The sequence below is a fragment of the Dromiciops gliroides genome, chromosome 2, assembly GCF_019393635.1.
Source record: "Dromiciops gliroides isolate mDroGli1 chromosome 2, mDroGli1.pri, whole genome shotgun sequence".
Lineage (NCBI taxonomy): Eukaryota > Metazoa > Chordata > Mammalia > Microbiotheria > Microbiotheriidae > Dromiciops > Dromiciops gliroides.
The window spans coordinates 176473693-176490445 of NC_057862.1; the positions used below are offsets into that span (position 1 = coordinate 176473693).

General features: G+C 44.5%; 1 protein-coding gene across 3 annotated transcripts; it reads left to right on the top strand.

Annotated features, from left to right (window-relative positions):
- Positions 1-545: 545 nt before the first annotated feature.
- On the top strand, positions 546-12560 carry RBM23 (RNA binding motif protein 23). 3 transcript variants are annotated; one of them, XM_043984266.1, is made up of 14 exons: positions 546-736; positions 4832-4908; positions 5465-5607; positions 6150-6197; positions 6322-6495; positions 6784-6837; positions 6962-7079; positions 7381-7533; positions 7627-7764; positions 8246-8311; positions 10755-10950; positions 11037-11141; positions 11230-11314; positions 11410-12560. In XM_043984266.1, exons 2-14 carry the CDS (start codon positions 4843-4845, stop codon positions 11411-11413), a joined length of 1350 nt encoding a protein of 449 aa, XP_043840201.1. In that variant the 5' UTR covers positions 546-736; positions 4832-4842; the 3' UTR covers positions 11414-12560. The 3 variants fall into 3 exon arrangements, with proteins under 3 accessions (XP_043840201.1, XP_043840203.1, XP_043840202.1); XM_043984268.1 differs by having other exon boundaries at positions 5474-5607; XM_043984267.1 differs by lacking the exon at positions 11410-12560 and having other exon boundaries at positions 11230-11318.
- Positions 12561-16753: the final 4193 nt, after the last annotated feature.

Here is a 16753-nt window from a genome sequence, read left to right on the forward strand (position 1 = left end):
CCCTGCCTTAGGATAGTTTGCGACAAAGAGCCTAGGAGGCAGTAAAACCCGAAGGAGAAATTTGGACGCATGCGCGCTAAGTATCATAGGTGAGGTCAAGGGACGATTTTATTCACAGCAAACCTAGCCAGGGAAAGGATTTAAAGGCCAGCGTGACACCCTCAGCCAATCACTAGGGAATGTAAGGAAATAACTACGGCTCTTTCTTACTGTCTCCACCCAACGTATTGGTCTAGCCAATCGTTGTGCTGGAAACAGGGTCAGGTGGGTCCTCCTTACTCTAATACTACGCCCACTATCTGATTTTTCTCCACCTCCCCCAGTGGCTCAGTAGCCAATGAGAAAGCGATGGGCGTCAACAAAGGTTGTAGGTAAGGCCCTTTTCCCTGATCTACAGAAGCGTCAACCAATCAGTAGGGAAATTGACGGTTGCTAGGAAACTGCTGAGCCTGGCTCCGCCCATAACTTTAATTTTAGCCAATAAAAGGGTGCAGTATGGAGAGTTGCCGCGAGACGGCTCGGGTTGACCCCACCCTAGCTTGGGCTCAGCGCATGCGCAGATTGGGGGAAGGTTCTGGAAGACATCGGAGCTGCCGCCATCTTGCGGGAAGAAGAGCAGCTCCGGCCACGGCGCCGTTTTCTCTGCCGAGACCCTGAGAAAGAGCTGGGCTCAGAGCCCTTTACACACCTCAAGGAACGGAGAAACCCGGGACCCCCCCGCGGGGACCCGGAGCTGGTGAGAGACCCCCGAAGCTGAATAATCTCCCCCCCACCCCCGACCGAGACGTCACCCGCCCGTGACGTTGCCGCGTGGCGCCTCCCCTTGACGTCACAAGCAGATAGTGATGTCGCAAGCAGAACCACGCAAACCTTTTAATTTTTTGTTTGCTATTTTGGTTTGGAAATAGCGTTCTCGACACAGGCATAGGGCATTCGTATAATTTATAGGCATCGACCCCATCATGGCTTTCTCCTTGGTTTGACCGTAGCGTTGCGCCACCCTCTCCCCCTCCCCCCAGGGCCCTGTGACTTTGATCTCTTCCCATAACAGAGCCCCGCAGCCATGACACTTTGTTAGCTCCTCCTCGTTGCCGTTCTCGGGCGAGGTGGCCACAATCGATGGCCTAGCCGGACTTTCATCATCCACGGCGCTGAAAGAGGGGTGAGGGGATTTAGAGCTCCCCCCATTGTTTTTCTCTGTCCTGGGTTTCCAGCCTCTATTCCCCTCCCCCTCCAAAAAAAAAAAAAGGCCACATGGAATTTACTGTGTTTTAGTGTCGGGTTTTTTCATCTCTTTTTCTGACCCAAAATTCCTGGCAGAGGATCCGGAAGGCTCTAGGGCTAAAGTGTGACCAGGAAGGAGTAGCAGGGCCATCTTTGGTGGTGCGAGTATGGCGATCTCTGAGGGAAAGTGTGGTCGCCGAGATGGATGGCTTTGCTCGGGCCAACACTTGAACTTACAGCAGGGGAGAGAGGCCCTTCCACTAATTGGTTTATTTTTGTTTTTTGGTCAGCCTCATTGTTCACATTGTTTTTAAGCTCCCTTCTGTTTGGATGTTTTTGGGCTCAGCAGAGTGACCAGATCCAAAGATTGAAAACCCTCTCCCCGCCCCCACCCCCCCCATCATCCCCGGGACTCCAGCATGTGTTGGATTCTGGGTGAACTAGACTGACACTGATTCTAAAGCACTTTCCTCTGCCCGGTCAACAGCAGGGGCCTGGCAGCTTGTTTGAGTGCTGCTTGCGAGCAGGCCATCTGGGCGATATCCCAGCACTCTGGTGGCTGTGGAGCCTCCTTTCTCATATTTTTCTGAGGAGGAGGGGTGTGGGGGAATGCAGTCTTTGGATGGGGCTTCTCTTGTGATCTCTCTGTAGTGGGGCAGGAAGAGTACTTGGGAAATTTTCAGCCTGACAGCGGGTTGTATGCAGATTGTAAAGCAGTGTTTAGGACACAAAGAAAGGTACAATTCTGGCACATATCCATTTGGATTGGGAGGTTCCACAAAAGTATTTATATTGCAAGAGTGCACACAGATTCACTTATCCATTCCTCTTTTTGGCTGAAAACAAATGGAAACTTTACCTTGGCCAAGTGATTCAGGTGCAAAAGATCGTCCATTTAAAAGAAATTTTTTTTGTTTTTGTTTTTGCAACCATGTCACTATCCTATGCTATATATGAACAAAGAGTAACTCATGAATTAGAAACATTTTGAGGGCAAAAATCATAGCTGGTAAAACGGCAAAGGAGTTTTGTGAAATGTGGATCTAGTAAACAATAATTGAGATGACTAGTGTTTGAGAAGCAAGAAGTTATTTCTAGTTTTTAGACTTGTTTATTTTCTGGACTCTGACAGTGATCTAAATAATCAATATTGGTCAGCATGGTTCCTGCTCTTGAAGCACATTTTACATATTACAGAAAACCAAAAGGCGTTTGTGCAAGATGTGACCTGTCATAAAGTAATGGGGTTGATCTGTGTGTGTGTGTGTGTGTGTGTGTGTTTGTGTATGTGTGTATATATATAGATATATGTTTTTTTAAAGGAAAACTATCAGAATGTGGAATGTGGGTTCTCTTAAAGTAGGTATTTTTATCCATGTTTTATTTCACACATGGTGCCTACTGTAGTGCTATAGAGAATAGGCACTTAAAAGATATTAATTTTGTGGATCTTTGTGTGTGCACACATTGTTCAAAACATTTTTGGAACTCTTAGGATTTTCTTAATGGCTAGTTTATAAGCCTCATGGTAGAATTTCACTGGAGTTTAGCTCACCACTTAATAGTTATGTGATCTAATCAAGTTTTAACTTCCCTGGGCTTTAGTTTATTCATTTGTAACATGGGTACTGTTCCATATGTATTCAGGGCATTGTTGCTTTTAAGGATCATTTGAAGTATATGTAAATATATTTGTTAGATTGTAGAATGTATACAAATGTAAGGGGTTGTTATAATAAAATATATTATTACTTTTTTAGCCATATTTCATTTTGTACTCAAAATGGTATCAAACTGTATTATCTCTCATTCACCAGATTTGGCTCCTATCAGTTTTGATTGATTAAAAAAAATCTTAGGGCTGGGGGCGGGGCAGCTAGGTGGCCCAGTGGATAAAGCACTGGCCCTGGATTCAGGAGGACCTGAATTCAAATCTGGCCTCAGACACTTGACACTAGCTGTGTGACCCTGGGCAAGTCGCTTAACCCTCATTGCCCTGCAAAAACAAACAAAACAAAAAATCTTAAGTCTCCAAAGTCTTTAAAAGTCTTACAGCTAGGAGCTATTAAACCCATCTTATCCACAGTACTTTTCCCTCATTTTTTTGTTGTTACCAAGAATGATAATGTGTAGAAAATATTCAGTGACAAGAGCTTGGTTATTGGTAAGACTCAAAAGAGAAATGAGTATTTAGTATTTAGAGTACTGTATCTCAAGCTCTGAAATCAGTTCCAAAAAAGAAATTCCAAAAATGTTTTGAGTAATGATGATTGGATAAATGTATATAGTCTTTCAGGTAACTACTTTTAGAGGATTTGGATAAGTATTCTTATTTGTCAAAAAACTGACCATGCTGTATATTCATAATTAATACAAATTGGTCATCTATATGTAACTTTAGTCTCTTGTTTTTCTTTAGTGCCTTTGTTTTTCCATTTTGGCAGACCTGATATGGACATCCAGGCAAAAGACTCTTGCTAGACATGGAAGCTTGGGGAGAGGCAAAAATTTTTCTCCTGCCCATCTTGTCTTCAAAGCAGGAGTGGTTATGTCTGTTTTTATCCAAAGTATTTTTTCCTTTATTATCACCTTGTTGTATAACAGGCAGCATGGATGGAGAAATGGCCTTGGATCTAGGTATTCCTGGTCCTCATGCTGATATGTATCTATACTAGCTGTGTGACTGTGGACAATTAGTTAACTTCTCAGTGCCATGGGCTACTCTCTAATACTGTTGAGTTACCCAGAAAATGCTGACCTCAGTATCCAGTTTCTTCTTCATCCAGGAATTTGATTATACCAATGAAATAACAAGCCCTATCCCTATCCCTATCACTTTGTTGAGTTACCTAAATTTCCTTTAATCATGGATAGAAAATACTCATTGAGGGGCAGCTAGGTGGCACAGTGGATAGAGCACTGGCCCTGGATTCAGGAGTATCTGAGTTCAAATCCATCCTCAGACACTTGACACTTACTAGCTGTGTGACTCTGGGCAAGTCACTTAACCCCAATTGCCTCACCAAAAAAGAAAAAAAGAAAATACTCATTGATAAAAACCCTGTTAATTGGTATCGAGTCTAGGCATGTGGGAAGAACATAGGGAAATCTACATGTTTCTCACTGTCTTTTCCTGAATTTTGGGTTTGTGTTATCATTTTCTTGTTTTATTTGCAAGTTTGAAAATGTATGCTAAGCAAAATGGAGTAACTTGCAGCTAGTCAGTTATTCAAGACTTTGGACAACAAGATAAAGGCATAGAATCCCTTGTAAAGGGAAGTTTTGATAATTGATACACTGTGTTCACAGGATAGTCTCTTTGAGCTGGTGCTCGTTAAAATTTTAGTCATATAACAAAGCTCTAAGTTTCCTTCTAGACCATAAACCATTTAATTATCCAGCTGTCTCCTTATCCAAGCTACAGATCGGAACTAATTGTGATTTTTAGGCAACAGAACTAGACCCAGGGTAAGTGACAGACAGTTCCCTAAGAAATGGAACTGTAGCATCCCAAGGTCTGTCTTTTTGAGGGCAAGGGATTGGCTTGGAAAGTTTCTGTTAGATGGGTTTGGCCTTCGTCAGCTTCATCTGCCTTTCCTTTTCTTAGATTGTGACACGATGGCGTCAGATGACTTTGACATAGTGATTGAAGCCATGTTGGAAGCCCCCTACAAGAAGGAAGAGGTAATGTCCCCAAGCTCTAGGCTTTTCATTTAGGCTTCTCTTTTTGAAGTGGGCACAAGCTGGGTCTTAGGGAATGAGGAGAATGGCCAGTTGTAGGTGAGGCCCTTCCATGACATTATTCTTTCGTCCCTTATTTATTGCCTACAGTTGTTTTTGAAAAGGATGGAGAGGTAGATGCTCCCTTTTAGCACACCTGATTGTGGTCATGAATGTGGTTTTATTTATAAGCCATGGAGCCCACCCAACAAATAGCAGTGGACCCCAGTAGTCCCAGCCCTAGTTTCTTATTACTGAGGGAGCAAATCATTTTGGGGGGGGGGGCACCTAGAAAGATGCCTGCTGAATTTCTGAAGAAAAATCCTGTCTATGAGACTTGAGCATGGTTCCTTTTCTCTGCTTTGTGCTTCATTAATTGGTGGAACTATGTCCAAGGAGATGACTAGAGAACTTGATCTCATGGGGTTTTCTTCCTTGTTCGCCTGTATCCTTTTTGTCCGTTGGAATTTGTGTGTTTGGTGTCTGCACCCTTGGGACATTCCTCTGGCGAACCCCCCAGGATGAGCAGCAAAGAAAGGAGGTGAAAAAGGATAGCCCAAGCAATACCAGTACCAGCACCAGCACCAGCACCAGCACCAGCAGCACTAGCAACAGTGGAGGAGGTGGCACCAGTGGAAGCAGCACCAGTGGAGAGACAAGCAAGTGAGTGTGGGATGGAGAAGACTTGGATGTTTTTTGGTTGGGGTGCGTTTGGAGGTAAGGGAGGAGGAAATAAATGGCCTATTTCAAGTTGAGGAGACAGCCAGACCTGGGAGGTGATACCCCCTAGTTGCTGTTAAGAATGCTTAACTCTTTTGGTTCCAGTTATGGTCCTGTTGGGTCATAGGAATAATGGTGACCTGGCTCAAGCCTTCACTTCCTGATGTGGACTCACAAGTCAGTCCTAGTGTGAGCACATTTTATTTGGATATAACAGCAAGAAAATTCCACGATTGGGACCCCACAAGCTTTTGTTTTTGACAAAATGCCTTATCTAGTCCTCCAGCATTAGAATTTAGAAATTCGACCTGGTGGTATACACAACCTGATGGTATTGTGCACTTCTGCCCAGTGTCTTGGCGTTTTCATCCTGGTATCTTAAGTGCCTTCTATTTTCCCATTGTATTGCTTTGGAACTTGTCACTTTAGAGGGATGGGTGGAGGTCCTGACTCCATGGGAGGATTTAAAACTCTGTCTTTCACAGGAAGAAGAGGAGCCGCAGCCATAGCAGAAGCAAGGATCGGAAACGCAGGTAAATAGGGAATTATTGGTTCTTGGGAGTAGTATCTGAAAAGATTGTTGGGATAGGATAATGGTGCTGATATATAAAGGGTTAGTAGAGAGATATGTTGTAATTTAGTCATCTTTAACTGTAGCCGCAGCCGAGACCGTGACCGACACAGACGGAGAAATAGCCGGAGCCGGAGCCGGGATCGTCAGAGGCGCCACCGAAGCCGCAGTCGGGATCGCCGACGCAGTAGCAAGTCACGCAGCCGGGATCGCCGGCGGGAGGAGCGTGTACGCTACAGGAGTCCACCCCTTGCTACTGGGTAACAGATTTTGTTATGGAGTTGGTTATTTTAATAATATATTATGTATCATGTAATATAGTAGCTGTATATAGGGATGTGGGTGATATGTGTCTCCTGCACTTCTGCCTCTTGAGGGTAGTAGTTCTCATTGGAGGCTGATGTTAAGAACTGATGAGTGAAAGAACAGCTGGAATCTCTCTATATATTAGGAAACTAATCTCCAGACCAACATGGATAAGAAGTCACATGGGTTTCTGTGGAATAGTCCTAATTGCTTTTGTTTGTTTCAACAACTATATTCTCTAGGCGCAGATATGGACACAGCAAGAGCCCCCATTACAGAGAGAAGAGTCCAGTTCGGTGAGTTGAATGAATCATGAAATCCAGAGACTGTTTGTTTATAATTCAGTAATTAATGGGCCTCTTTAAGAGGAACAATAATTGGGAGATAGGGGTCTCCCTAATCTGTATTTTTATCCTACAGGGAGCCTATTGACAATCTGAGCCCAGAGGAACGTGATGCTCGAACAGTCTTCTGTATGCAGCTGGCTGCCCGCATTCGACCCCGAGATCTAGAGGATTTTTTTTCTGCTGTTGGCAAGGTAAATTGCTTATCATCTCCTGCTTTCTTTTGGTATCAGTCGACCCAAGGATAGGATAAACCCAATCTAAGTTGTAGACCCAACCTAAGACTCAGCATGGGCACAGTGAATAAAATGCTGGACTTGGTGTCAAGTAGAGCTGGATTTAAATCCTGCCTCTGATACCTGCCAGTTGACCCTGGGAAAGTCATTTAACATGTTTGAGCCTTAGTTTCCTCATCTGTAAAATGAGGGGGTTGAATAGATGGCCCTTCTGGCTCCTAAGGTCTGTGATTCTATTTTCCTCCTTTGTCTTATACAGGTACGTGATGTGCGTATTATCTCAGACCGGAACTCACGTCGTTCTAAGGGCATTGCCTATGTGGAGTTCTGTGAAATCCAGTCAGTGCCACTAGCAATTGGACTAACAGGGCAGCGTCTGCTGGGTGTCCCCATCATTGTGCAGGCCTCTCAGGTGAGAATGCAAAGGGTAATAAACTGTAATTGGAGTAATATAGGGAAGAGGTTATTGTGGAGAGTGATCCCTCTTACCATTTTTCTTTTCCAGGCTGAGAAAAACCGCTTGGCAGCCATGGCCAACAACTTGCAGAAGGGCAGTGGTGGTCCTATGCGGCTTTATGTTGGCTCCCTACACTTCAATATCACTGAGGATATGTTGCGGGGCATCTTTGAGCCCTTTGGCAAAGTATGTACCCTCTTGGGACACTAGGGAATGGAGCTGGAAAATGTGGGATGAGACCAATCAGTGCTTTTCAGATGCAATTAGAAGTTCATACATTTAAGCAGATGCTTAGAATGGGTTGTTTTTGATTGGTATTATGTGATAAAAATTAGATACAGAATCTATCCTGTATGCACATAAAATATTGTTCATTAAGAGTCATGGGGCACTTAACCCACGTTACCCCACAAGAAAAAAAGAGAAAGAAAAGAAAGAGTCATGAGGGAGCGAATTTGGACTTGTGTTGATAAATGAATAAGGTTAATCAGGAAAAGGTTTTTGTTGGGGAAATAGTACACTTTTAGCTCTGATCTAAAAGGATAGAAGGATGTGATGGTAAGGGAGAAAAGAAGTTGTCTAAAATCTCAGGAATGGGTTGGATGGGGGGAGGAATCAGTGGTGAGGCATGGCAAAAATAATCCAGACCCTTCTTTTTGTTTCATAGATTGATAACATTGTCCTGATGAAGGACCCAGATACAGGCCGCTCTAAAGGCTTTGGATTCTTAACCGTGAGTAGCAGTTTTATTTGTCCCAACTTCTCTGAAATTGAGTTTATTTCCTTGTTTGTTTTTTCTAGCTTAGCTTCATCATATTCTTGTTATAGGGACTGTAAATGGTTTATTGATACTGTTGCTTACTTCCGGGATTCTTTGCTCTTACATTGTATCACTGGCACTGATGTGATATCCTGGAGTCTGGTGAGCTTCATTGTTCTATGAACATGCTCCTTGGTTAATAGTGAGGGGGCAGTTAGGTGGCACAGTAGATAAAGCACCAGCCCTGGGTTCAGAGGGACCCGAGTTCAAATCCAGCCTCAGACACTTGACACTTACTAGCTGTGTGACCCTGGGCAAGTCAATCCTCATTGCCCCACCAAAAACAAAAAACAAAACAAATAGTGAGGCAGTGCAGTGGATATTAGTGTCAGGAAGACCTGAGTTCAAACTCTTTCAGACATTTACTTGTTGTGTGGACCCTGGGCAAGTCATTTAATTGTTGTCTGCCTCAGTTTCCTCATCTGTAAAATGGAGATAATATCACCTGCTAGGGTTGTTGTGAGTACTGAATGAGGTAATAAAGATGTATAAAGTGCTTTGCAAACCTTAAAGTGGCAAGTTCGCTGTTAGCAGTGATTCTAGGCTGCTATTAAAGAATATTAAAGATTGGAGGTCAGGTGAGAGCAGTGTTTTTATTAACCAGCTGGAAGTTGTACAGTGGGTGTTCTGGAGGCAGTGTTGGGAACAGTGAGGCTATGCCTGGACTAGTGAATTTGAGGGAGTCTGATGTTCCTTGATTAAGGAAAAGATGGGTTTGTGAAAAGGAAAAGCCCAGGAATAGAAGTGAGACCACCTGGCAGTTGCTCTTTCTCATCATTCAGTCAGACTGTGGACTCTGTGTGTGTGTGTGTGTGTGTGTGTGTGTGTGTGTGTGTGTGTGTGTGTGTGTGTGAGAGAGAGAGAGAGAGAGAGAGAGAGAGAGAGAGAGAGTGTTAAGTGACTTGCCCAGGGTCATATAGCTAGTTAGTGTCGAGTCTGAGGCTGGATTTGAACTCGGGTCCTCCTGAATCCAGGGCCAGTGCTCTATCACTGCACCACCTAGCTGCCCCTGCTTCTACTTTTAGTCTCCAGTTCCCCCAGCTCCACATAGCTCAGGCTACTGACTTGGTTGCCAACTATTAAAATTGTTGGTTTTCTTGGTTAAGTCATGCAAATGAACCCCAAGGTAGAGAGATGGAAAAGTTGTGTTGTGTTGTACTATGGTAATCATTTATCTTAAGAAAGTCAGAGTCCAAGTTGCTGGCCCCACTTTCTAGGGATTTGGCAGTTCCACATGTCTTAGGGCAGGTAATTCTAGAAAATTTTTTTTAAACCCCAACATTCCAGCAGGTGTTGGAGTTTTCCAGATGCAGTGACTCTTATAGTAGCAAGCACAATTTCCTGGATGACTCAGGTAGTGTGGCTTTCTTGGGACCTGTTTGTCCTTAAATTGCTTCCTGTTGGGATCATCATTAGCCTTCTAAACAACTCAAACAAGCGGTACTTGCTTGTGCCCATGCTATTATGGTTACTTCTGTCCAGGGAGGAAAAAAGAGAGGCGCCTTAGTCAACATAACAATGACTTAATAAAACCATCATCAGCAGTTCTAGCCCTCTTGTCCCCAGATTGTGGTCCTTGATAGACCACCCCACCCCAGAATATAGCTCTTGGTAGTCCTAGATGACTTTTTCTTGAGCCTCCTGAACTTCTTTCTTTGTAAAAGCTGAATAAGAACATAAAGCCTTGGATCCTTCTAGCTTACCTTTCCATTATTTATTGGTTGTTTCTAGAGCAGGGCTTCTTAACTTAGGGGTGTGTGAACTTGGTTTTAAAATATTTTGATAATTATTTCAATATAATTGGTTTCTATATATTTTCTGTACTTAAAAACATTATTCTGGGGCAGCTAGGTGGTACAGTGGATAAAGCACTGGCCCCTGGATTCAGGAGTACCTGAGTTCAAAACCGGCCTCAGACACTTGACACTTACTAGCTGTGTGACCCTGGGCAAGTCACTTAACCCCCATTGCCCCGCAAAAAACCAAAACAAAACAAAATGTTATTCTAAGAAGGGTTCCATAGGCTCACAGACTGCCCCAGGGGGAGTCCATAACAAACAAAGTTTAAGAATGTCTGATCTTGAGCAATGTCAGACAAGGTTTCATGGCAAATGGTACTCCTTATTTGGGGCCTGGAAGATCAGATCTCTGGCAACCAGCTTTTGGAGAAAGGTCTCTTAGAACACTTTGAATTGGAAAAGGGATTTTAAAGTGTCATGTCTCTTGGGAAAGGAAAATATGTAGAGAGGCCTAAGTGAAGCTGTACTTGTAGGGTGGTGGAAGTCATATTGGTGGGGGGTTTAGGTTCAGGTCTATGGCCAGGAGTTTACTGACATTATCTTGGTGGTCCCTGCAGTTTTCTGACTCAGAGTGTGCTCGGCGGGCATTGGAACAATTGAATGGCTTTGAGCTTGCAGGGCGACCTATGAGGGTGGGTCATGTGACTGAGCGACTGGATGGTGGCACAGATATTACCTTCCCTGATGGTGGTGAGGAACTGGACCTGGGTACCGCTGGTGGGCGGCTGCAGCTGATGGCCAAGTTGGCTGAGGGTGAGTACTATTCTGTGATGAAGAATATGGGGATAAACTTTTAACCTAAGGTTTTGGACTTGGTGCTACATTCTCTGTCCTTTTAGGCTCTGGTATTCAGCTCCCAACCACAGCTGCTGCTGCCCAAGCTGCTGCCCTGCAACTGAACGGAGCTGTTCCCTTAGGAGCCCTGAACCCTGCAGCCCTGACTGGTGAGTATTGGTTGTTACAGAGGGAAGAGGAGGAGGAGGAGGAGGAGAGCCTCTGATAGTGTAGTGATTCTCTCATTTCTTTCCCCAGCTCTTAGTCCAGCCCTGAATCTCGCCTCCCAGGCCATTGCCTCACAGTGCTTCCAGCTCTCCAGCCTCTTTACTCCCCAGACTATGTAAGTTCTAGACTCCTGCCTTTTTTCTCCCAATCTTTCCTATTCTTCTTTCTCTTTGGTTAGTAGTTTAACTCTCTTTGCTCATCTGCCTACAGGTAAGAGCCCAGTGCTGCTTCCCAGTGCCTCTGGGTTACTCCACCTCCTTTCTCCGTGTCTGCCCCTCCACAGCCCCTTTCTCCCCACTGCCACGGACCACACCAGCCTGCGGGCACGGACATTGGCTCTGGGGCGATTGGGGACAACACTGGACACCAGGAAGAGCAGCTGCTCCAAGGCCCTACTGGGGATGGACTCTGTGTTGAGCAAAGCCCCCAGCCTGGGGGAGCAGAATCTGTACATACATCGAATACAAGTGTCTCTCTGTGTATCGTCTCCCTGGGTGCCCTTCATTGCCCTTTCCCCATCTATCATCCTTTTTTCCTCTACTTGTCCCCCATTCTGGGGGGTGTGGGGGCCACAAATGAAGGTGCCACCCTTCTCTTCTTTTCCCCTTCCCCTCCCTCTTGGCCTACCAGGGAAAGCCCTTAGGACCTCTGGGTGAAGAAGCCTCTTGAGTTTTGGGGAAAACCTTGTAGATGCTGGGATGCAACAAATGGGCCTGGCAGATGGAGGTGGACGTATATACCTTGTGAAGCCTATAACCTCAGCTTGGTGCAACCTGAGGCCGGGACTGCTGTGGGCTCAGCGTCTTGCTGGGTGGTACATGAGACATCTACCCATTTAGACATTATGGATGCCTTGGGGGTTCCCCAGGAGTTGAGTGAAATATGGGGTGCCTTTCCCATGCTCTCCATCTTCTGTGTACAGCTCCTCTTCCTTCCAGTCCATCTTCATCTCTTTGGCCCAGGCAGAGAGGAGGGAGGGGAGTGAGCACAACCATTCCCCTCCTCTTCCCCTGTGCCTCCACAGCTGGCACTGCCCCCATCTCTGCCACTTCCCACTCCCACCCTGGCTCACTTGAGCCCTTTTCACTGGATTTTATACCCCTGTGTCTGTGTATATAAATATATATAAACTTTGTACAAAGGGCAGCCCCCCAGTAGCGGCAGCTGCTGCCCGCACGTCTGCTGTCTCTGTCGGTTGGTCTGTCTGTCTCTGATTTTAACTTCTCACGAGCCAAATCCACGGACGGTTCTAGGGATAAAAGTTTGTAACGCAATTGCGTTTTTTTTTTCTTTTTTTCCTTTTTTTTCTTTTTTTTCCTTTGGCTTTCTCTAAAGAAATAAAAATGGACAAAAGGCTCTTCCCCGGGCTGGGCTCCCCATCTGTATCCGCGTTGTAGCTCCAAGGCTATTAAGCCTTTTCCTATTCCTATACTATAACTTTAATGCATAGTCAGTCTGTAATTAAGCCCTAGCCCCTTTCCAGGCACCCTAGGTTGGATCCTTCCCTTCCACAAGGTGGCAGTGTGGCAGTACCTCCTAGGCAGGTACGTTTCATTCATGGGGTCTTGGTCTCTAGACTGCCTAGTTCCAGGAGAACCTCTTAAAGCTCTTTATTCCATAGATTTCAGCACCTTGCCAGTCAGTGGCAAGTGTGAAGTGATAACTTAATAACCAAAGGGATTATGGAAGTTTGCCCATTTTACAGGGATGCCATAACTTGTTGGCAAATGTTCTTGGCCAGATCCCTTTATATTCTCCTAGGTCTGCCATCCATAAAAGAGCATAGTTTAGGGACTTGGGATTTCAGATAATATTTATATAGTGCTTTAAGGTTTGTAAAGTAGTGCTTTGTAAATGTTATCTTATTTTAACTTCACAACAGTTCTGAGAAGTGGGTGCTATTATCCCCATTTTACAGATAAAGGAATTGAGGCATATAGAGGTCAAGTAATTTGCTCAGGTTCAGGCAGCTAGTAAGTATCTGGAGTTGGATTTGAACTCCATCTTTGCTGACATGAGGTCCAGTTGCCACCTTGCTGCCTCTAGTCATACAGTTTGAAAGTAATTAGCACTTACTAGCTGTGTGACCCTGGGCAAGTCACTTAACCCCAATTGCCTCACTAAAAAAAAAAAAAAAAAAGAAAGTAATTAGGTTTTGGGGCAGCTAGGTGGTGCAGTGGATAGAGCACCGGCTCTGGAGTCAGGAGTACCTGAGTTCAAATCCGGCCTCAGACACTTAATACTTACTAGCTGTGGACCCTGGGCAAGTCACTTAACCCCAATTGCCTCACCAAAAAAAAAAAAAAAAAAAAGGTAATTAGGTTTTGAGAAAGGGAAGCCTCCTTATGGGAGATATAGCAGGGATAGTTAGTCCCCTAAATATGAGAACCGTAAGGAGCCCATCAAAAGGCCAGGGCCTTATGAAATCCCTTAATTCATTTTTTTCCTAATCTCTATGGCAACAATGTTTGAACTCCCCATGTCACCAATCTAAAAATACAAGTAATTGCTGTTGTGACTTTAATTTCTTTGTTAGCTCTTGGGTTTATGGCTTGGAATCCCAGTGGTAATATTTGTCCCTGAGGCCATTTTGCTAAATGCCTTCTAGATTGAATGGTAGGTTCTTGGAGCCTGGCTTCAAGAGACACTATTGGAGAGCAGCACTGACTGGGCTTTTCCCAGTGGCAGGCTTCTTTTACTCACTGCTGCTGCCCCTACTCTAGGTTGTCTGGGCTTGGGGATTTGGGGGTGGGCAGAAGGCTGCTTTATTTTTAGTTAGGAATTGCTCGCTGTGGTTTATCCTCCATTATTGATTTGACCTCTAATGCATTATAAGGAACCATTATGAGACCCAGCTCTGTTAATCACCATGGGGCCGTGGACATTGCTCATTCCAGCATTTGTATTATTATAACCAGCATTCCCTTTGTTCCTTTGCTTTTCTTTGGGCAAACTTAACTCCTTACATATTAAGTGCTATTTCGTCATTGCTTTTGGAACTTGTTCCTATTTGGCCCCTCCCTTCCACTTTAGCTGTTCTTCCCTACTCTTGCTTCATATTGTCTCTTGCTTGGAGAGAGTAAAGCTGAAGTGTGGGGGGGGGAACATAGACAAGCTTCCCTTCCTCCCTCCTCCACTCAAAGGATTGACAATGTCTAGTGTGTGACAGCAATTGCCACTGCCTCTGACTCTACACCTTATCACGGATGCTGCTTCCGGGGGTGGTGGGAATGGGGTAGGGAGGGGACAGCAGGCATCCTTGGACCCATACAAGGTGAAGGGAGAAATGCCCCTTCCTACTGGTGCCTGCTGGGTTGTGGATAGGGAAATGGGGCTTCTCTAGGATAAGTAATAACTTGAGAGCACTTTCACGAAGTGCCCTCCCTACAACATTGCTAGGTGGGTTGTGCATTTTTTGTTTCTTTTTACATTTACCGATGGGAAAGCAAGTTGAGAGAGGAGAAAAGGTCTTGGAGCTGGAAGCAGGACGTAGGCTTGATGTTTTGAAGTCTGGTACTATTTGTATTATAATGAACTAAAACACCTTATTGGTACTTACCCACCACTTAGGTTCAGACGTCTGCCTCCTCTATTGCCTCCTCTGTGACTGAACATAGAATTTTCCCTGCTCTGCCAGCCCTTTACTCCCCATTGTGTCCCTTCACTCCCTTGGCCTTCTCTAGCTTTCCTCTTCTCCCCTGGGATCAATCCCCTTGGTTGATGTTGCTGTTGCCTTGCAGGTCCTATTTCCATGCCCTTAGCACTGTTGTGGCTCTAGCAAGTGAGGAGGTATTAGTTTACTCAACAAATATTTATTAAGCACTAATGAAGGATGTGCTAAACACAAAGATAACACACAGATTCTTAGTGTTGGAAGGGACCTCATGCTTCCAGTCCAGCCCAGACCTGAAAAGTCATCTCCAGTACAATTTACCCCACATGTGACCAACAAGCCTCTGACTGAAGGCCTCAAAGGAGGAGAACTCAACTACTTCCTGAGACCAGCCATTCTACTTCTGGACATCTCTAATACTTTGGAAGTTGCCAAGAGGCAACAAAAGCTCCCTAACATCGATCCTGATTCTGGCCTATCCTATTTCTATACAGTGGCTTTAAGTATTTTGAAGGGTTCTGTCCAGCCCTGAGGCTGTTTCCTTCAACATACCCTTACATGGCAAAGCCCTTTACTATCCCTGTTGTCCTCTTCTGGCAACTCTCTTGCTTATTCATGACCTTCCTGAACTATGGCATCCAGAATTGACCAGGGGAGAAGACAGTCAAGATGCCAGATTACTACAACTCCATTCCTACCTTTCCCTGATATTACTAGTGCCATGTAAGCCTTTGATCCTTCTCTACTTAAAGGGCAGAGCTGAGACTTGAACACAGCCTACTGCTATTCCCTTGGCTTTAAGCCCCAGCCATCAAGACTTGTTTATGATATTGAGGATGGGGATGCTAATTTTTGAGGCCCTAAAACTGTTCTCTAGGGGACTAGGGTGGCCTTGTTAAAATGCTGCAATCTTAAGATACTAAAGGACCTATTATCCTGCTTCCATCCCATCCCACCTCTGAGCCATCTCAAATTGAAGCAAGGATCTTAGAAAAGTCTGATTTCAGAAATAATTCAGAAAGCTAACATTAGTTAGAAATGCCTATAAGAGGGTCTGCTTAGCATAAACTGGGACTCCCAAGCCTTATAAAATCTACCTCAGTCAACAAAAAGTCCTTGGCTTTGGCTCTTTTGATAGGCCTTGGTAGTGGTTTGTGACCTTTGGCAAATCATTTCAATTCTGAGCTTTGGTTTCCATAAAATGAGGGGGTTGGCTGACATGACCCCTGAGGTCCTTTGCAACTTTAAATTGTATGAAAGGCTCTGGTTAATGTGGTTCATTCAGTCCCTGTCCTCAAGGAGTTCACAGACTCCTTGGTTGAAGTTGGGGGAGGGGGGGGAATAGAGGGAGGTGGTAAATTTAGGAAAGGCCCTGTGGGCATAGGCAGAAATTTAGGCTAATCTCTCACAACCAGGAAATGAAGAAAGAATTGATAGACTTGGTGAAAAATGAGGTAACAGCTCCTTTTGGGACAAGTCTAGTAAAGATTGGGGAACAAAATGCTAAGTGCCAGAATAATTCAGGGTATGGTGAGAAGGGGGTGTGATGACTCTACTGTCAGGCTGGAACATTGGACAAATAGGAGGTATTCCTATTCGACAACTGCCTTGGGTTGCTGGGAGAAAATTCAATTGTTTTTCTCTTCTTAAGAGGCAGTGTGGTATAGAGAGCTAATGCAATGGAAAAAAATGTTGGACCCCATGTGCTAGTAAAAAATGGAAACAGTGGGTGCCTACTGTTTCGGGGCATGGCCAAGTAAATTGTAGTATATAAGTGTAATGAGACAATTGCATTGTAAGAAACCACAAATATATGAAAAAATTAGAAAAGTTTGGGGAGGCTTGTATGATTTGACGCAGAATGAGAAGTATGTAGAACTCAGAGAAAATATACACAAAGATCACAATAAAGTCAAGGAAAAAAATTCTAAGAAACGTTAA